The sequence below is a fragment of the Glycine max genome, chromosome 18 (genome assembly GCF_000004515.6).
Source record: "Glycine max cultivar Williams 82 chromosome 18, Glycine_max_v4.0, whole genome shotgun sequence".
In the NCBI taxonomy this organism is placed as follows: Eukaryota; Viridiplantae; Streptophyta; class Magnoliopsida; order Fabales; family Fabaceae; genus Glycine; species Glycine max.
Window position 1 is genome coordinate 3042566 of NC_038254.2, and position 15523 is coordinate 3058088.

Consider the following 15523-nt stretch of genomic DNA (forward strand, 5'->3'; position numbering starts at 1 on the left):
AAATGTGGGATGGAATCAGTAGAGAATGAGAGAAAGAAAAACCCATAATCTGTGGATACCATCTCTACGGTTGTCTGGCCGCTGCCCAATTACAGCACAGCCACTATATTCCGAGAAAACGCTTCCTTTGGCGAACAAAGGGTTTTTCTTCCTCGGAAATAAGCAGTGGCTCTAATGGGGCTTTCTCTGTGCGCACTGAGACTTCAACGAGAAAACAAAATCCAAGTGTTTCCTCGTACAGAACACAAACAGTGCAAAAAAATTAAAATAAAAACTACACAAGATCGAACAGAAATTGATGAAATTAAATAAAAGAAAATAAGGAATGTGGAGGGCTCATATCAAGTGTAAATTTTGAAAACACCGTCACTGTGGGAAAAAAACCGAATTCAATTTCAGAGAATGAGATACCAAACCAAAGGAGATGGCGGCACCTTCAATCGAATTAGGTTTCCCACTCAAGCCTCTCTCTTTGTAATCACAGCCCCCTTTTGACCTCAGCAGAACCACAAATATATACCATCACGATTTTTTTAGGGTTTCACTTTAGCTGTTTTTTTTAATTATTAGAAAGTAGTGTAAATATTTTATAAATTGATTGTTTACAACTAATTTATTGATAACGTAAATATTTTATAAATTGATGACTTTTTTTTTTTAAACATGTTACTTAGTACAAAAATGTGTGTGAAGTATGGAATGATATCTTTTTTTTTTGCCACTATAATATTAGTTTAGTGAATCTAAAATTTTATCGGATAAATTTATGTTCATTACTATTTACTTTAATTATATTGTGGATGAAATAGATAAAAAATAAACTAAAAAATAAAGTTTAAAAATATATTACAATTTGAATGAATTAAATAAAAAATAAAAAGATAATTTTTTCTACTTATTTATATAAATAAAAAAGAATTAAGTTAATTATATAAAAAATATTTGTTGGAATGGCCCTCATTTCCAACGACGTTGCTTGCACATTGCAAAACAGAAAGCCCTTGCTCATATACCCAGTTGTTTTGGAGGCCCAATTAAATTAAGAACATATGTGCGGATATCCAACCAGAACAGTATTGTCATAGGCTCAAGAGCGGGAAATGCTACGTGCACCATCCCTTTTGCTTGTACACCCAGCACAACAAATGTAATTCCCATATATCAGCAATCCGTAAGTCAATTATGGATTAACAATCCTTATATGTTATACTGATTGTTGATTCGTAATTGGCTTACGAATAATGAATCCATAAATCAATTATGAAAGGGCAATATGGGAATTACATTTGTTGTGCCGGGTATACATGATGCACGTAACATTTTCCCTCAAGAGCTCATAAAAAAAACTTTAAAATGTATTAAAGAAAAAAAAAAAAAGTAAATGATCAAAACAACTTCAAAAAGTTATAATTTTTATTTTTTCAAAATGAAGTTATAATTGTCTTCATCATTTCTTTCAAAGCTGTCACCACTGCATTATACGCTCCAACACCCATTACTTCTTTCAATCCCTTCGACGTTTCATCTTCATCATCAATAATTTCCTGAAATGACAAAGGTTATAATCATTTTCTTAATATACACTATCACGTATAAAAAATTCAATATACATATCTTAATATATAAAAGGAAGTCTGTGATAACTTTTTTCCCGCTCAAACTGGAGGTAAAATAGTAAATTAACCTTTGATTTGATGAGATTTTATGAAACAAAATCATGATCAGTAAACAATGCTATGAAGTAAGCCACTTTATGAGATTTTATGTTATTACAAAGCTGCACCTTTGATTTCAATTCCAATCAACTGTGATTATTTTGCCATAATGAACACGTTTCATAAGGAATGGTTCAGTGTCTATTTCGCCCATTCTCTTCACACCAATATTACCAAGATCACTTGATATCTCCGCAATGCCCTGCAATAAAGGAAGATATTATTAGTAGATCATACAAGCAATACTGAAAAATAAAATAAAATAAAGAGAGCTTTTCAAAGTTGTACATTTGAGAGAATAAATAACAAGAGAAACTTTTATTAATAGATTACGAGTAATTACATAAGTACACCTTAATCTAAAATCAAGGTTGAAGTTTATGAATTATTTTCTCACATTTTCGTGTCACACTTAGTCAAACAATAGGTCTATTCATTACAGTACAAGAAAACTTTAATTAAAATGCACTGTAAGAAAACTGTAAATTGATATCACATTTTTCTTCAACTTTCATCATATGAATTCCATTATATCAATTAAAATTGTAATTCAAATGCAATTAAATAAAACATTAAACATGCAAGTAAAAAATCATCATCAAATACATAATTAACCAAGGCCATAATTTTCCCAAATTCATTCAATGAAGTATCACTCATTAACAGAAGATAATTTTTTTAAAAAAACAATACCATAATTAATTTCTTTCGAGCTTTCTGAAGCTCGTCATTCCTCTCACGCTCTATAATGATTAATGATTGGCTGAAATCTTCTGCATCTTTAAGTGACCCATCCTTTTCCATTGCTTTCAAATGTAAAGTACCCACCGTTTTCAGAAGCTCATCTTCCATGAGCTTCATTACGTCTAGCTAACTTCCCTTTAAGTTGCTGATTCTCCAATTCCAGCTTTTGATTACACTGTATTTGATTTTCCAGCTGAACTACTTTCGAATTGAGCTTTTGATTTTGAACCTGAATAGATAATAAAAGGTGATTAATAACACACTATTCTGAAAATAACCAAGATACTTACCTCATTTACAAAACTTTAAAGCAAGTAACACTAACCTGTAACTCTTCTTGTAGCTTCATAGCTTTCCCTTTAAGTTGCTGATTCTCCCATTCCAGCTTTTGATTGCATTGTATTTGATTTTCCAGCTGAACTACTTTCGCGTTAAATTGTTCATTTTGAACCTGAAAAGATAATCCGGATAATGACCAACATACTTTCTTCGTTCACAAAACTTAAAAACAGGTAACATGACCCTTCAGCTCTTCTTGTAGCATAGTAGATTTCCTAATGTTGTTAATGTTATATAACAATACTTTCTGAAAAAACAATAAACGCCTTCAGTGTTAAACAAATTAAAGCCTTCCAAAAGCATTTTCAGCAAACATAAAATTCCTAGAATAAATAGACGGGGTAAATTTGATCATAGAAAACCATATACATCAAAGGTAATGATTGCTACTGACCCATGATGATCGTTTTTCCTCGGTAAGTTTCTTCTGCAGCACATCATTCAAGTTTTTACTCTCCTCCAATTCCTTTTTTTTTCCATCCATGTTCTGTCTTTACACATTCCAGGTCACGACTCGTTAGAGTTCATGACCTTTATCTTCTGTAATTCTGATAAGTATAAAAGTAAACTAACAAAAAATAGCAAAAAAAAAAAAAATTGGAAAAATCAAGACAGAAAAGAAGCTCATAGATGAAAAGATCAAGCCCTGATTCATGAAAAGAAGATACATGGCATATATAAATCCAATGGTACATTTTAGTTTAATCTTCTGCATTGACCAAAGCTGTCTACAATGAAAATATTATCAGTAGGTATTTCCTTTCAACTTCAAGTGACAATACTTTTGAAGTTCTCAATCTATCCTTTCAAGCATCTCTGAAACAACTGATTTACCGCTGGCGCTGTATGCACTAAGTAAATTCAATTTTGAACCGCAGGTATAGTTTGCAAATATAATGAAGAAATATTTAAAATCTGCCAAGTTTTTTTTTATATAAAAAAAACACATCACAAAACAATGTTTTTTTTCAAAATAAACATGATATACCTTGCTTGCATTCCTCATGCTAATTTTCCTTCTTCATCATCTCCATTACCATGTTCAAAGATTCATTGAGTTTTTTCATACAAACATCTTTCTCAATATTCTTATGTTCCACACCAATAATTTTCTGTTTCTGGCCTTCAATTTCCTCCTTAAGGCTAACAAAAGTATTGCTCTGCTTACTCATAGCCTCCTCAAGAATATGGGTCGTCATCTGCATAGTGATATTCAAAGTGTGCAAATGAAAAACTACTTAGTTTTTGGACAAACCAATGGGCCTAAAACTAAGTATTAAATCATCATCAACGTTTTTTACACACTTTAACTTTTACATTCATCTATGATAATTGTTATGCTTACATAATTATTTACTTTCTTCTCTTTTAATGCTTTTTCTCGATTAAAACATTAAAAATTTAGTTTCTTCTGAGTTTTTATCTCGTGGATGCTCAAGTTAGTTAATTTACATTGTTTTTTGTGTATTTTTTTTGTAGAATTAAGAGGCTTGAAAGATGGTTGAAGAACTAGAGTAGCGCTCAGCGCGTTAATAACTGCTCAACACGAGGAGTCAACCTGGAGTCCAGTTGTAGCGCGCATCTGGCGGCTTAGCCCACATCTGACAGCTTAGCGAGCATCTGGTAGCTTAGCACACGATCACTTATGTGACTGGACTTTGCACATGCACTCAGCGCGCACACTATGCTGCGTTTTAAAGGAGAAAAGGAGGGAAACTTGAAGAACTGAAAGGCAGTTGAGACATAAATAGGGCTAGGGCATGAGAGAAGAGAGAAAGACTAAATCACCAATGGTTGGGGAGCTCAACAATCAAACACTTTTAATATAATGATTCTCAGTATCTATTTAATGTTATATATTTTGATATTATTGTCTCTTTTCTGAGTTTATTGTCATGTTTCTGGCCTAATCATCCATGCACATGTAGTGTTATAGGGTTTATGTATTGAGAAATATTTACATCCTAAGAACTTGAAAAGAACATCTAGGTAATCCATATCTAGGGATAAAATGATATATATTTAGCCTGAATTATGCATCTTTACTCTAATGCAAATTATTTGATGTAGCTCTTAAGGGATTAAGAGAAATTAAATAATTTATGTTCTTTCACAATAGAGATCATGATTAGGATAAGTGAATAAATGAAGGTAATAATCGGAATAACGTTAAATAATGAAAATTTTTTAATGTTGCATCATTATGTATATCGTGACACCACCTACTTATGACAATGGGTAAGGAGAAAAAATATTAAAAGTTAAAAAATTAGTTAATAATTACTACTTAGTTTTATATTTCAATTATGATGATTATATATTATAAAAAAAGATATTTGATTAGAGTGAAAAATAGTGTTAAGGAGTTTTTAATATAAAACTACCAGGGGAAAATATCTAGCAAGGTACTACGTATTAAGAATAAAACAATATTATCTATTTTTTAAAGAATAAATTTAAGTAGTAACTTCGTTCCTATCTATAAGATTATTTTTAGTAATTTTTATAAGATTTTTTTTTTATTTTTAGATGTATTAATTATTTTTTTTCTATGTACCTTTAGTTAATTATTTTTTTTCAAACATTAATAAAAAAACAATTAATTGAATAAAAAGATAAAAAAATGAGAATTTTGTAATAATAATATAAATAATTATCAGATATTTAATGTGATTAACTAAATTAATTATTTTTATAAAGAGTGTGAATTAGTTAAATATTTTTTATGCTCTTAGTTGAAACAGACTTATAACTAAGGACCTGGAGAATAACATTTTAAAAAATATTAAAAGTAATCACAATAATTTTTTTATTAAATAATATGTCTTCTTTCTTTCTAAAACAGGTGAAACTTTCAACTTTGAATGGTTCATGCTAGAATTTTTCTTTATTTCCATTTCGTTTTGTCTGAGAATAAAGATTTATATTCATTGTTTTGTTGCTCCTGTTAACACTACACCTCAATGTTTTTGTAGTGTAGAATATTACATTAAACTCCTTCCTCCTTAAACATTGTCAAAAAATAAAATAAAAATAATTGGCATTATTTATCCTCAATTTCCGGCATTCATTCTTCTCCATGACTACATAACATATACACATTATTTGTCAAATGTTCATTTGTTCTTTTCTTGCAGGAAATCTCTTTCAGTTTGGGCTCATATTTGTGATTTGACTTCTTTTCGCAAGCGTTTCACTTCTTTGCAGCGCATTACTGATTCTTTAATTAGGGACAGATCCACATCAGGTGTTCAAGGAAAATTTCGTTGTCTGACTATAGGTCTATTGCATCTGGCTGTCTATGAACAAGCTGATTTTTGAAGATTATCAATTTTCTATAATAAAGGTTATTAGCAAGATTAAGTTTCTTAGACAAGCACACATGTTGCATTTGTTTTAACATCTTGATATAGACCTTCTTGTATTAGGGAGATTTTTTATTTTCTCTAGCTTCGGGATATGCCCCGTTTATTGTTGTATCATTTTGGGTTTAATATAATTTATATTTTTCCCAAAAAAAAGAAGCCTAGGGGCAATCGAATAAGCTAAATCAACTCACACTTATCTTTTTTGTCTCTCTTATCAAACACAATATATCCTGCCCAAAACTTAAGATGATGTTGGAGAAGATATTTCAAATCGTTTTTAATTTTTTTTTATTAATTAAAAATTTATTTGATTGTTCGAAAAATAAACTTTTTTAGTAGTTTCTAATGTTTTTTAAAATACTACTTAAAATAATGTTCTTTAAAACTCTAATTTCTAATTTTTTTTTATTTTTATCCTCAATATATTTATCTAATTTCCTAGTTACTCTTTTTAAATAAATCATGATTTTATAATTTTTTTTTATCATTTTTCATTATTTTAGCTATTTCAATACTAATTTTATCGAATATTTATAATTTAATTATTATTAACTAACTTTTTAAATAGTTTTATGCAACGTAACTTAAACCTAAGCTACTACAACTTAAGCTAGTGGCCTTAACCTTGACAAGATGTAAATAAAATGAAGACACAGTTATACTGTAATCCCTTTTAAACTAAAACCAGAAATAAAGTGAAGTTCAGTTTGATAATCTTGATGCAACACATTGAAAGCCTCAAATTCTGTGCATTCTCTCTGACTATAATATGAACTAATGGAAATACTAGTTCAGGTTGGAATTACTTATAATAACCTATAGTTATTGTCAATTTACATTTCCAATAATTACCAACCCTATTGTAGAACATCCTGACTGTAAAGATAGAGGTATCTTCATAGATGAACATACAGCAAGCAATGAACACATGGAATGTAAACTGATTCGTATAAATAAATCATTTCCACTTAAACTGGATAGAAAAGGCTAAACAAAGGAGAAAATAACCAAACTTGCGAGTTGCAACTTCTACGGTGAAATAAAAAAGAAAGACTAACATAGTATTGAACGAAATAAAGTATACCAAAAACACATCCATGATAAATGTGATCTCCAACACTAATGAAACAGTAACAAGAAATCTGAAGAGAGGAACAACAGTGTTTGTTAGTACTTTAGTCACGCGTCAACCTGCACTCAAAATGGAATAAGCTCACTATCGACCTTGGTGAATTATACATCTTTTCTTGCAGAGGGCCTTCGAACACTAGACACTTCCTCACTATTCTCACCTGATTCATCATCCACCATTTGATGTATTTTCCTTCTTTTTGTTTTTGTTTGATTTAACACGAATTCAATTCCTTCTTCCAATGTAGCTCTCCTATCTTCTTCGTTGTTCCACAATTCTCTTACCATGAACCTCCCACTTGGATTGTATTCATTCATTTCTATCAGAGCTGCCACGACCGCTTTATATGCTCCAACACCCATTTCCTTTTTCAATCTTTTTAGCCTTCCATCTTCGTCATTTATAATTTCCTGAAAAAAACCCAGTTCATACACATTCTCAACTTCTTTTTCATGATATTCATTACCTTGTAAAAAACATACAGCACACAAATGTTAACGGGATGAGACAAATTCTATCAAGAGTGAAAGATACTATTACTATCATTTAAGGAGATCAATGTGTCTAACAAAGTTGCACCTTTGATTTCCCACCAATTGTGACTATTTTGAATGGATACCAATGGGGGTCTCCCAGATCCTTTTGCCATAATGAACATGTCTCCAAAGCTATTTGCTCTGCTTCCTCTTTATTATATCTTCTCCTCCCTGTCAAAGCCTTAACAAAAGGCTCTGTGTCTATTTGTCCCATTTGTTTCACATCAATATTGCCATCAAGACTTGATATCTCCGCAATGCCCTATCATAGAGGAAGACATTATTAGCAGATCTCGAAAACAATATAGAAAAGTAGAAAACTAAAGCAACTTTTAGCCAGAGTCTGATTAGATAAACTTTTCCAGAAATACTTCAAAAAAAATAAAAATGAAACATGTTTCTATAAGTTAAATTCAGCTTATAAGCTAATGGGGAGAAACTCTCTCATATTAGTTATGATTTTTAACTTATGAGTAAACTAATTTAACTTATAAAAAAGTTCATAAAATTTTCTCTTATTTTCTTTTCCTAAAATTACTTTTGAAATTTTTTATCAAAATAGTCTTAGGAAATCCAGAGTGACTACATCATTCAATTAAAATCATATTCAAATCACAAAACACATCAAACATGCAAGCAATATCATCATCAGATGAATGACAAAGGCCCCTAATCATCCAATGACTGCCAAATTAAAAATAAGAATCATAAAACTAAACCTGATTGACATGCTCTCCCAAATTCATTCATATATAGAATCATCACTCTAAAACCAAAGATAAATATCACCATACAAATAACAACAAAATGCCCTATCCCATTAGGAAAACCGAAGATATATGTCATAAAAGAAAATTCTTACCTTAATCAATGTCTTTCGAGCTTTTTGAAGCTCATCATTGATCTCACGCTCTTTAATGATCAGTGACTGGTTGAAATCTTCTGAGTCTCTAAGTGACCGCTCCTTTTCCACTACATTCATATGTAAAGCACCAACCATATTCAGAAATTCATCTTCCATGTGCTTCATCACATCTAATTTCTCTTTAAGTTGTTGATTCTCCAATTCTAGCTCTTGAATGCTTTCTAATTGTTTTTCCAGCTGAATCACTTTGGCATTGAGTCGTTCATTTTCAACCTGGATAGGTATTCAAATGCCATTGAAAATTTCCTATTCTGATACCAACATTGATACTTCATTTACAAAGCTTAAAAACATGTAACACCGACCTTTAGTTCTTTATCCAATGCTGAAACATTATTATCTTTCTTTAGCTTCAGAGCCACCTGAAGGGAGCCAATTTGCATTACATTCTAAAAACACAAACAACTTTAGTGAGAAACAAGGACCTTTTACAAGCATCTTAACTAATCACACACTTAAACAGATAAAATAAATAGACAAATGGGTGTATTTGACTAGGAATGTTAATAGGATGGATTCCATCATCCGAAAAGATATTGCTTGAATGTCATAGTGTATGAAGTTTACTTGATCTTTTTACCATCAACTAATTTGCGTTGGTGACGATTGTGTTGAATACGAGTGTATGAAGTTTAAATGTGAAGATGATGTGGAAAAAATATTTTTCATCTTTTTAAAATTTAGTAGCAAAGGTCTGATTGAGTTGAATGTAAATTTTGGCTGATCTCTCCTTATCCTTCTATGCAAACCGATGAAACCAAGATCTGATGATGAAATTTACTCTGATGCTTGTTAAATCAAATCTGTGTAGATATATTTTTGCTTTATCAAAATAGTACGTTGTTTGTTTACTTTATTTCAAAAAAGCCTATATTATCAGCATTTATTTAATTGTTGTTTATCCATGTTTGTTTTATGGATCAATTGAATAATTATTGTTACTACTAGGCACGTGTTGTTTAAACAGTCTACAAACACAAAAAAAAAAAAAAATGAAACACACTATCAACTTAATATATATATATGTCAGAAAATCTAGAACGGATTTGTAATTTCATTATTTCAGTTGTAGAGACATTTATAGCAAAATCACAATTCTGTTGCTAACCATAACCTAGAAAAAAAATTATCAGAAGGTTGGGTAAGGGATGGTTTGCGGAAAAAAGTGAGAAGGGAAGGGTTGAGGAGGAGGAGTAGGTGGGGAAGGAGAAGGGAAGCAGAAGAAAAAAGGAGAAAGGGGAATGGGGTGCCACTTAGGGGTTGAGGGAAAAGGAGGGGTTAGGAATTTAAAATGGGCTAAAATGGACTTTTTCCCTCTAAGTAGGGGTTAGAAATAATTTTAGTAGGGATCAAGAGTAACATCCTAACGCAAACTCATCCTCAAATTATACCAAAACTAATTTTTGGATTCACCTGATCAGATTATTGGAACAAACACATGCTCAGTCATAAATAACCCTATAATTGGTTAAAGAATACACATGCTTCCGTTGAGTTAACCATACATCCAAAGTTACTTATTGTTACTAACCTTTCGAATCTCTTCAGTGAAATTTTTATGTTGCATATCATTGAGTGCTCTACTTTCTCCTAATTCCTTCATGATCAGCCCATTTTGCTGTGTAAATTTTTTTTGCAGTGCTTTGCTCTCTTCAAGTTCCTTTGTAATCTTCTCGTTCTCTTTCTTAATACATTCAATGTCACGACTCATTTTAGAGTTCAGAACTTTAATCTGTTTTAGTTCTGAAACGTATGAAGTTTAATTTTCACGGTACAAAATACAGGAAACATGCAATACTAAATTACAATGATGTTGTATGCAAGAAACTAAGTCCAGAAAAGAAGCTCAAATATGAAAAGATCAAACCAAAATCATGAAGAAGGGATGAGACACTGACAAAGCACATATATTCCGAGTAAAATTAAATAGACGAGACTTCTGGATTAAATTGCAAATAACAACTGAAGATTATTAATCATAATTTGGATTAAATTTTAGTTTTACATTTACTCGAGGTTTAATTAAGGTAAAGAAATCAGCACAGTTAACAAAATAAAAAAAAATTATAGTGTTCAGTTTATGAGAATAGAACCAAAAACAGTAGTAAAGCAATCCGTTTATGAAATAAAAATAAAGGAAGAAAATTTATATATTTGGACAGTAGGTCAATAATTGTATCATGATTCATTGAGATTCACAATCTATATATCCTTTCAAGTATCTTCTGAGTTTTACATGAACAAATGACATGTTGACAGAAAGAAACAATATCCAAATAAATTCAAATACAGACTGCATGCATAATTTGAAAAAATGGTGAAGAAAAATTTAAAATCTCCAAAGTTTTGTCAAAAGAAATAACACATCACAAAACAACAATTTATTTCTAATGATAGCCTCAATAAATTCCAGAATAAAGATAATATATACCTTTCTGACATTCCTTATCCAGCATAGCTTCCTTCTTAACCATCTTCATAACAATTTTTAAGGATTTGTTGAGTTCGCTCTTGCAGTCAGCTTTCAAAAGATTATTATCCTCCACATCAATAATTTTCTGTTTCTGGTTTTCAACCACCTCCTTTAGGCTCACAAAAGCCATGCTTTGCTTGCTCGTATTCTCCTCACAACTATGGTTCTCCATCTGCAAATCAATACGGATTCAAATCGCCAGAATCAAAATCTACTTAATTAAATATCGACATACTCCCCCACTTTTTACATTCACCTTACACTCTTGTTTCTATCTCCCCTCCTTCTCATTCTAATAGCCTTAATATAAGTCAGTGAGATAAATTATTTTTTAAGAAAATTAATAATTTTTGTTATCATATGGAAATAAAATGAAACGTCCAACAAAATAAAATATAAAAGGAGAAAAACATAATCATTAAAAGATAAAAATTAACAATAAATTAAAAATTAAAGGCAACGGGATCAAATTATAAAAACAAATTTCGAAAAAATAACAATATATAAGTATATACTCCTATGTTTCTTTCAAAATAAGGACCCTCAGCTCAACTTGGATCCGGCATTATATTTATCTCCTTTCCTCTCCCTCTTTCATTTTCTATTCCTCTCTTCCTCCAAGGTATATGACTAAATATATACACTCCATTGGAGATGTGAAATCATTTTTTTAAACTCTTATATTATTTCTATTTTCTACAGCCAACCTTAAAATATTAAAAGAAAAATGCAAGTAATAACAAGGGGGAATACAAAACTTCAACACATGTAGAGAAAACACTAGTATATAAATGAGCCCAAATGCTTATGAAAGTCATGAACCCTTGCATGCAGCATAAAAGGTAAAACTGAAATGGAAAAGTCGAAATTCTTATATTAGAAGTCTCAGAAACAACACCACGCGTCAGTTTTTTATTTTTTATTTTTTATTTTTAAAACCTACGACAAATGCATATCATAAACATAAAAATAAAAAAACGAAAAGGCAAAAGAACGTAAACACGAACAGAATGGAGAAAGAGAAAACCTTGGCTCAAACATCCAAATGCAAATGAAATTGTACAAAGAGAAGTAGTACCTGAGAAGAGTGCAATATGACTAGCTATGTTGAGGTAGAGTAGGTACCTTGCGAAACTATAATTCCATGAGTACTTTTAGACTATGGAAAATTACACAGATTTATAAAAGTAGCTTAATTATCAGATTCATTGTACTAGAGTTATCTCATTGGTTAAATTTAGGTAAGACTCTTCTCATTCCCAAAAAGAAATGATATTTAAAAGTTTCTTTTCCCAGTTAAATGAAAAATTATAATTATTATTTTTAGCTTCTTTCTATTAATCTACATCTACATATATCTCTGCAATGATAAAGAAAATCTACATTTATCAGTGTAGGGAATGGTAATGGTCACACTAGCTACTTTTGACAATAAACTTTTCACTAAAAACTAAATGGAACTCACACGTTCAGTTAAAATATTAGTACTACTCTTTTTTTTGACTTAACAAATATTTGATAACTTAATTAAGAAAAAGTTAAAGGTTGATAAATTAAATTAAAAGTATTTGATAAAAATAGATGTAAAACTAGTTAATAAATATTTGATATAAAACAACACCAAAGAAATATTTAATTTATCAATCTTAACTTAAAATTTAGTAATTATATATACAAAACTCTCTTTTAGGCACGCAAATGGAATGGTTTAGTGGTTTGTGTGATGAAGAGGAAAGAAAGGAACTTGGATTCATGATGAAGAATGCCATTTTTTTTATCATCAAGAAAGGAAATAAGAAACTACATACACAAAAACACAGTTCCAATAACATCAGGTGTGAGACAAGAATCCAGAATAGCTGCATAAATTAAAGGAGGGATGAGGCACCAAGCTTTAGCAAGCTTGTCGGCACACATGTTGCCTTCTCTATCTTATGTTGTTGATGAACATGATCGACGTGAGAGAATCTGATTCCACAATGAAGTCCATGATAAATGGCTAGGAGTTCAGCGTGGATGTTCGTTGTATGATCGCAAGATCCGTAGAAAATGAAGAATGACATTGATAGTGGCCTCATTGGTTAGAAATTAAAATAAGGTAGCAAGACTTTTCTCATTCCCAACGTGAACGAGAAAGTTTAAATCCCAAAGATACTAATATTTAAATATTAAAACTCATTTTTTCGGTTAATTCAAAAAATCATCATTATTTTTTTTTCAATTTCTTTCTTTTCATATATCACTATATCATATAAACTTTGTGTAATTCAAATAATGGCCCCTTTAATGTAAAGTTTTATTGTGAGAAACAAATAATTTAGTAAGATAATATTTGTTTAATTTTTTTGTTATGTAAAATTATATTGGATCAATGAAGTCATATAATATAGATTGAGTTAGTTTTTAATCTAATAGATTGAAGTAGAGTCAGTTTCTATGAGAAAACTCACTTCATTTAATTGGAACTTTGGTGGAAATTTATAAAATAGTTAAATATTAGAAGTAAAAAATTAGTGAAAGGTGGATAAACTAATTAATTGAATTAAAAACATTTAATAAAAAAATCATATTATACAAAGCTTATAATGAAACTTCCTCAATTTTAGATTTGTCTGTAAGGCCATTATAAGTATAAATAATTCATTTTACTTCCAGAAGAGATTGAAGCAAAACAGCAAGCTATGAATAACTAATTTAACCAGTAAAACTGATTCCTTTAAAGAAATCATTAAACGAACCCAACCATGCAAGTTATACGATGAAATACTGTTCATTAACATCTAATGTCGAACTTATGAAACTTAAGCCAAACAATGGACGAAATAAATTACACTGAAAAAACATCCATGATACATGCGCTCTCCAACACTAGTAAAACAGCAAAAATAAATATGAATACTTTAGAAATTTAGTCAAACATCGATCAACCTGCACTCAAAATAAGCTCACTATATAAGTCAAAAATCTATTTAGTTCCTGATTTATCTTTTAAAATCACTTTAATCCTTCGCTTATTTAAAACAAGCCAGTCACTTCTAATGTAGAATCAAAGTGAACATTTTAAAAAGTAAAATAAAAAAAATAAACAAAAAAATAAGATAAATTAAAAATTAACAGGTGATTTTGTCAAATATCTATATTGATTATTCTATTTGCTCCTTTCAACACTACACCTCAATGTTTTTGCAGTGTGGAATATTAAATTAAACTACTTCCTTCTTATACATAATCTAAAAAATAACAGACATTATTTGTCCGCAATCTCCTGGAGACCTGGACTCATACTTCTAAGGAAAGGCTAACAGACGTGAAACAAATTAAACCGAACCTTGCAAGTTATGTGGTAAAATAATAATAATAAAAAAAAAAGACTAGCATATTGAACGAAATAAAGTACACTAAAAACACATCTATGATAAATGTGTTCTTCAACACTAATGAAACAGTAACAAGAAATCTGAAGAGAGGAACTACAGTTTTTTGTCAGTCCATAAAAGAAATTTAGTCACGCGTCAACCTGCACTCAAAATAGAAGAAGCTATCAATCTTGGTGAGAAGAGTACAAAGTACTGAAGCACAAGCACAGTTACAGTTTAGGGAAGTAGCAGAATTTATAAACGATGGAAAATGGCATGATAAGAGTTGCAGATTTAGGAATGGTTTGATTGTGTTCAAATTACATTATTAGTATTACATTTTTATTATACTACTTTAACTTAAATGTTTATTCTCAATTTTCTTTTACTCCTTTCATTTTCACACTACAAAACTCATCCTTAAGTGGGGTTGGAAACCGGAACAGACTTTACATATTCACATTTCACATAATTATGCAGATCGTCAAACCACCTACTTTGGCTACTTATTTATGATAGTAGAGAAAAAATAATTAGAAGTTTAAAAATTAGTAGTTAACAATTAGTAAAAGTTTTAAGTTAATAAACTAATTAATTAATTAAAATTTTTGATAAAATTAGATATAGACTCTGGTATTGTATACTAGACTTAAAATCCGTGAATGCATAGGTTTGTTTAAAATATATTTTTATATTTATGTATAATATTAATTTTGAAATAACTATATAAATAAACTTATTAATTTTTTAAAATATTTAAGAGTACATGAAATATAATTACAATATGAAAAATAAGATTAATTATCTTTTTAACTGAACGGTTTAAGAAAATATTAAGCTTATTTAAATTTATTATGATTTATTTATTTTTAATTAATAATAATGATATAATATTTATACTTAAAAAGAATGCATTAAAAAAACAAAAAATAGAA

The 15523-nt window shown here is 29.8% G+C and overlaps 1 protein-coding gene and 1 non-coding gene across 2 annotated transcripts; both read right to left on the minus strand.

Annotated features, from left to right (window-relative positions):
- Positions 1–159, minus strand: LOC113000297 (small nucleolar RNA snoR143). The gene has a single exon (XR_003265587.1). It is a non-coding gene; the product is annotated as a small nucleolar RNA snoR143 (small nucleolar RNA).
- A 2397-nt stretch (positions 160–2556) lies between these two features.
- Positions 2557–13149, minus strand: LOC102660631 (protein INVOLVED IN DE NOVO 2-like). Its single transcript, XM_041011951.1, has 10 exons — positions 13051–13149; positions 11191–11404; positions 10291–10502; positions 9065–9121; positions 8697–8972; positions 7878–8096; positions 7583–7708; positions 3836–3997; positions 2785–2910; positions 2557–2688 (listed from the first exon to the last, which is right to left on the minus strand). Exons 1-10 carry the CDS (start codon positions 13147–13149, stop codon positions 2557–2559), a joined length of 1623 nt encoding a protein of 540 aa, XP_040867885.1.
- Between the last annotated feature and the right edge of the window lie 2374 nt (positions 13150–15523).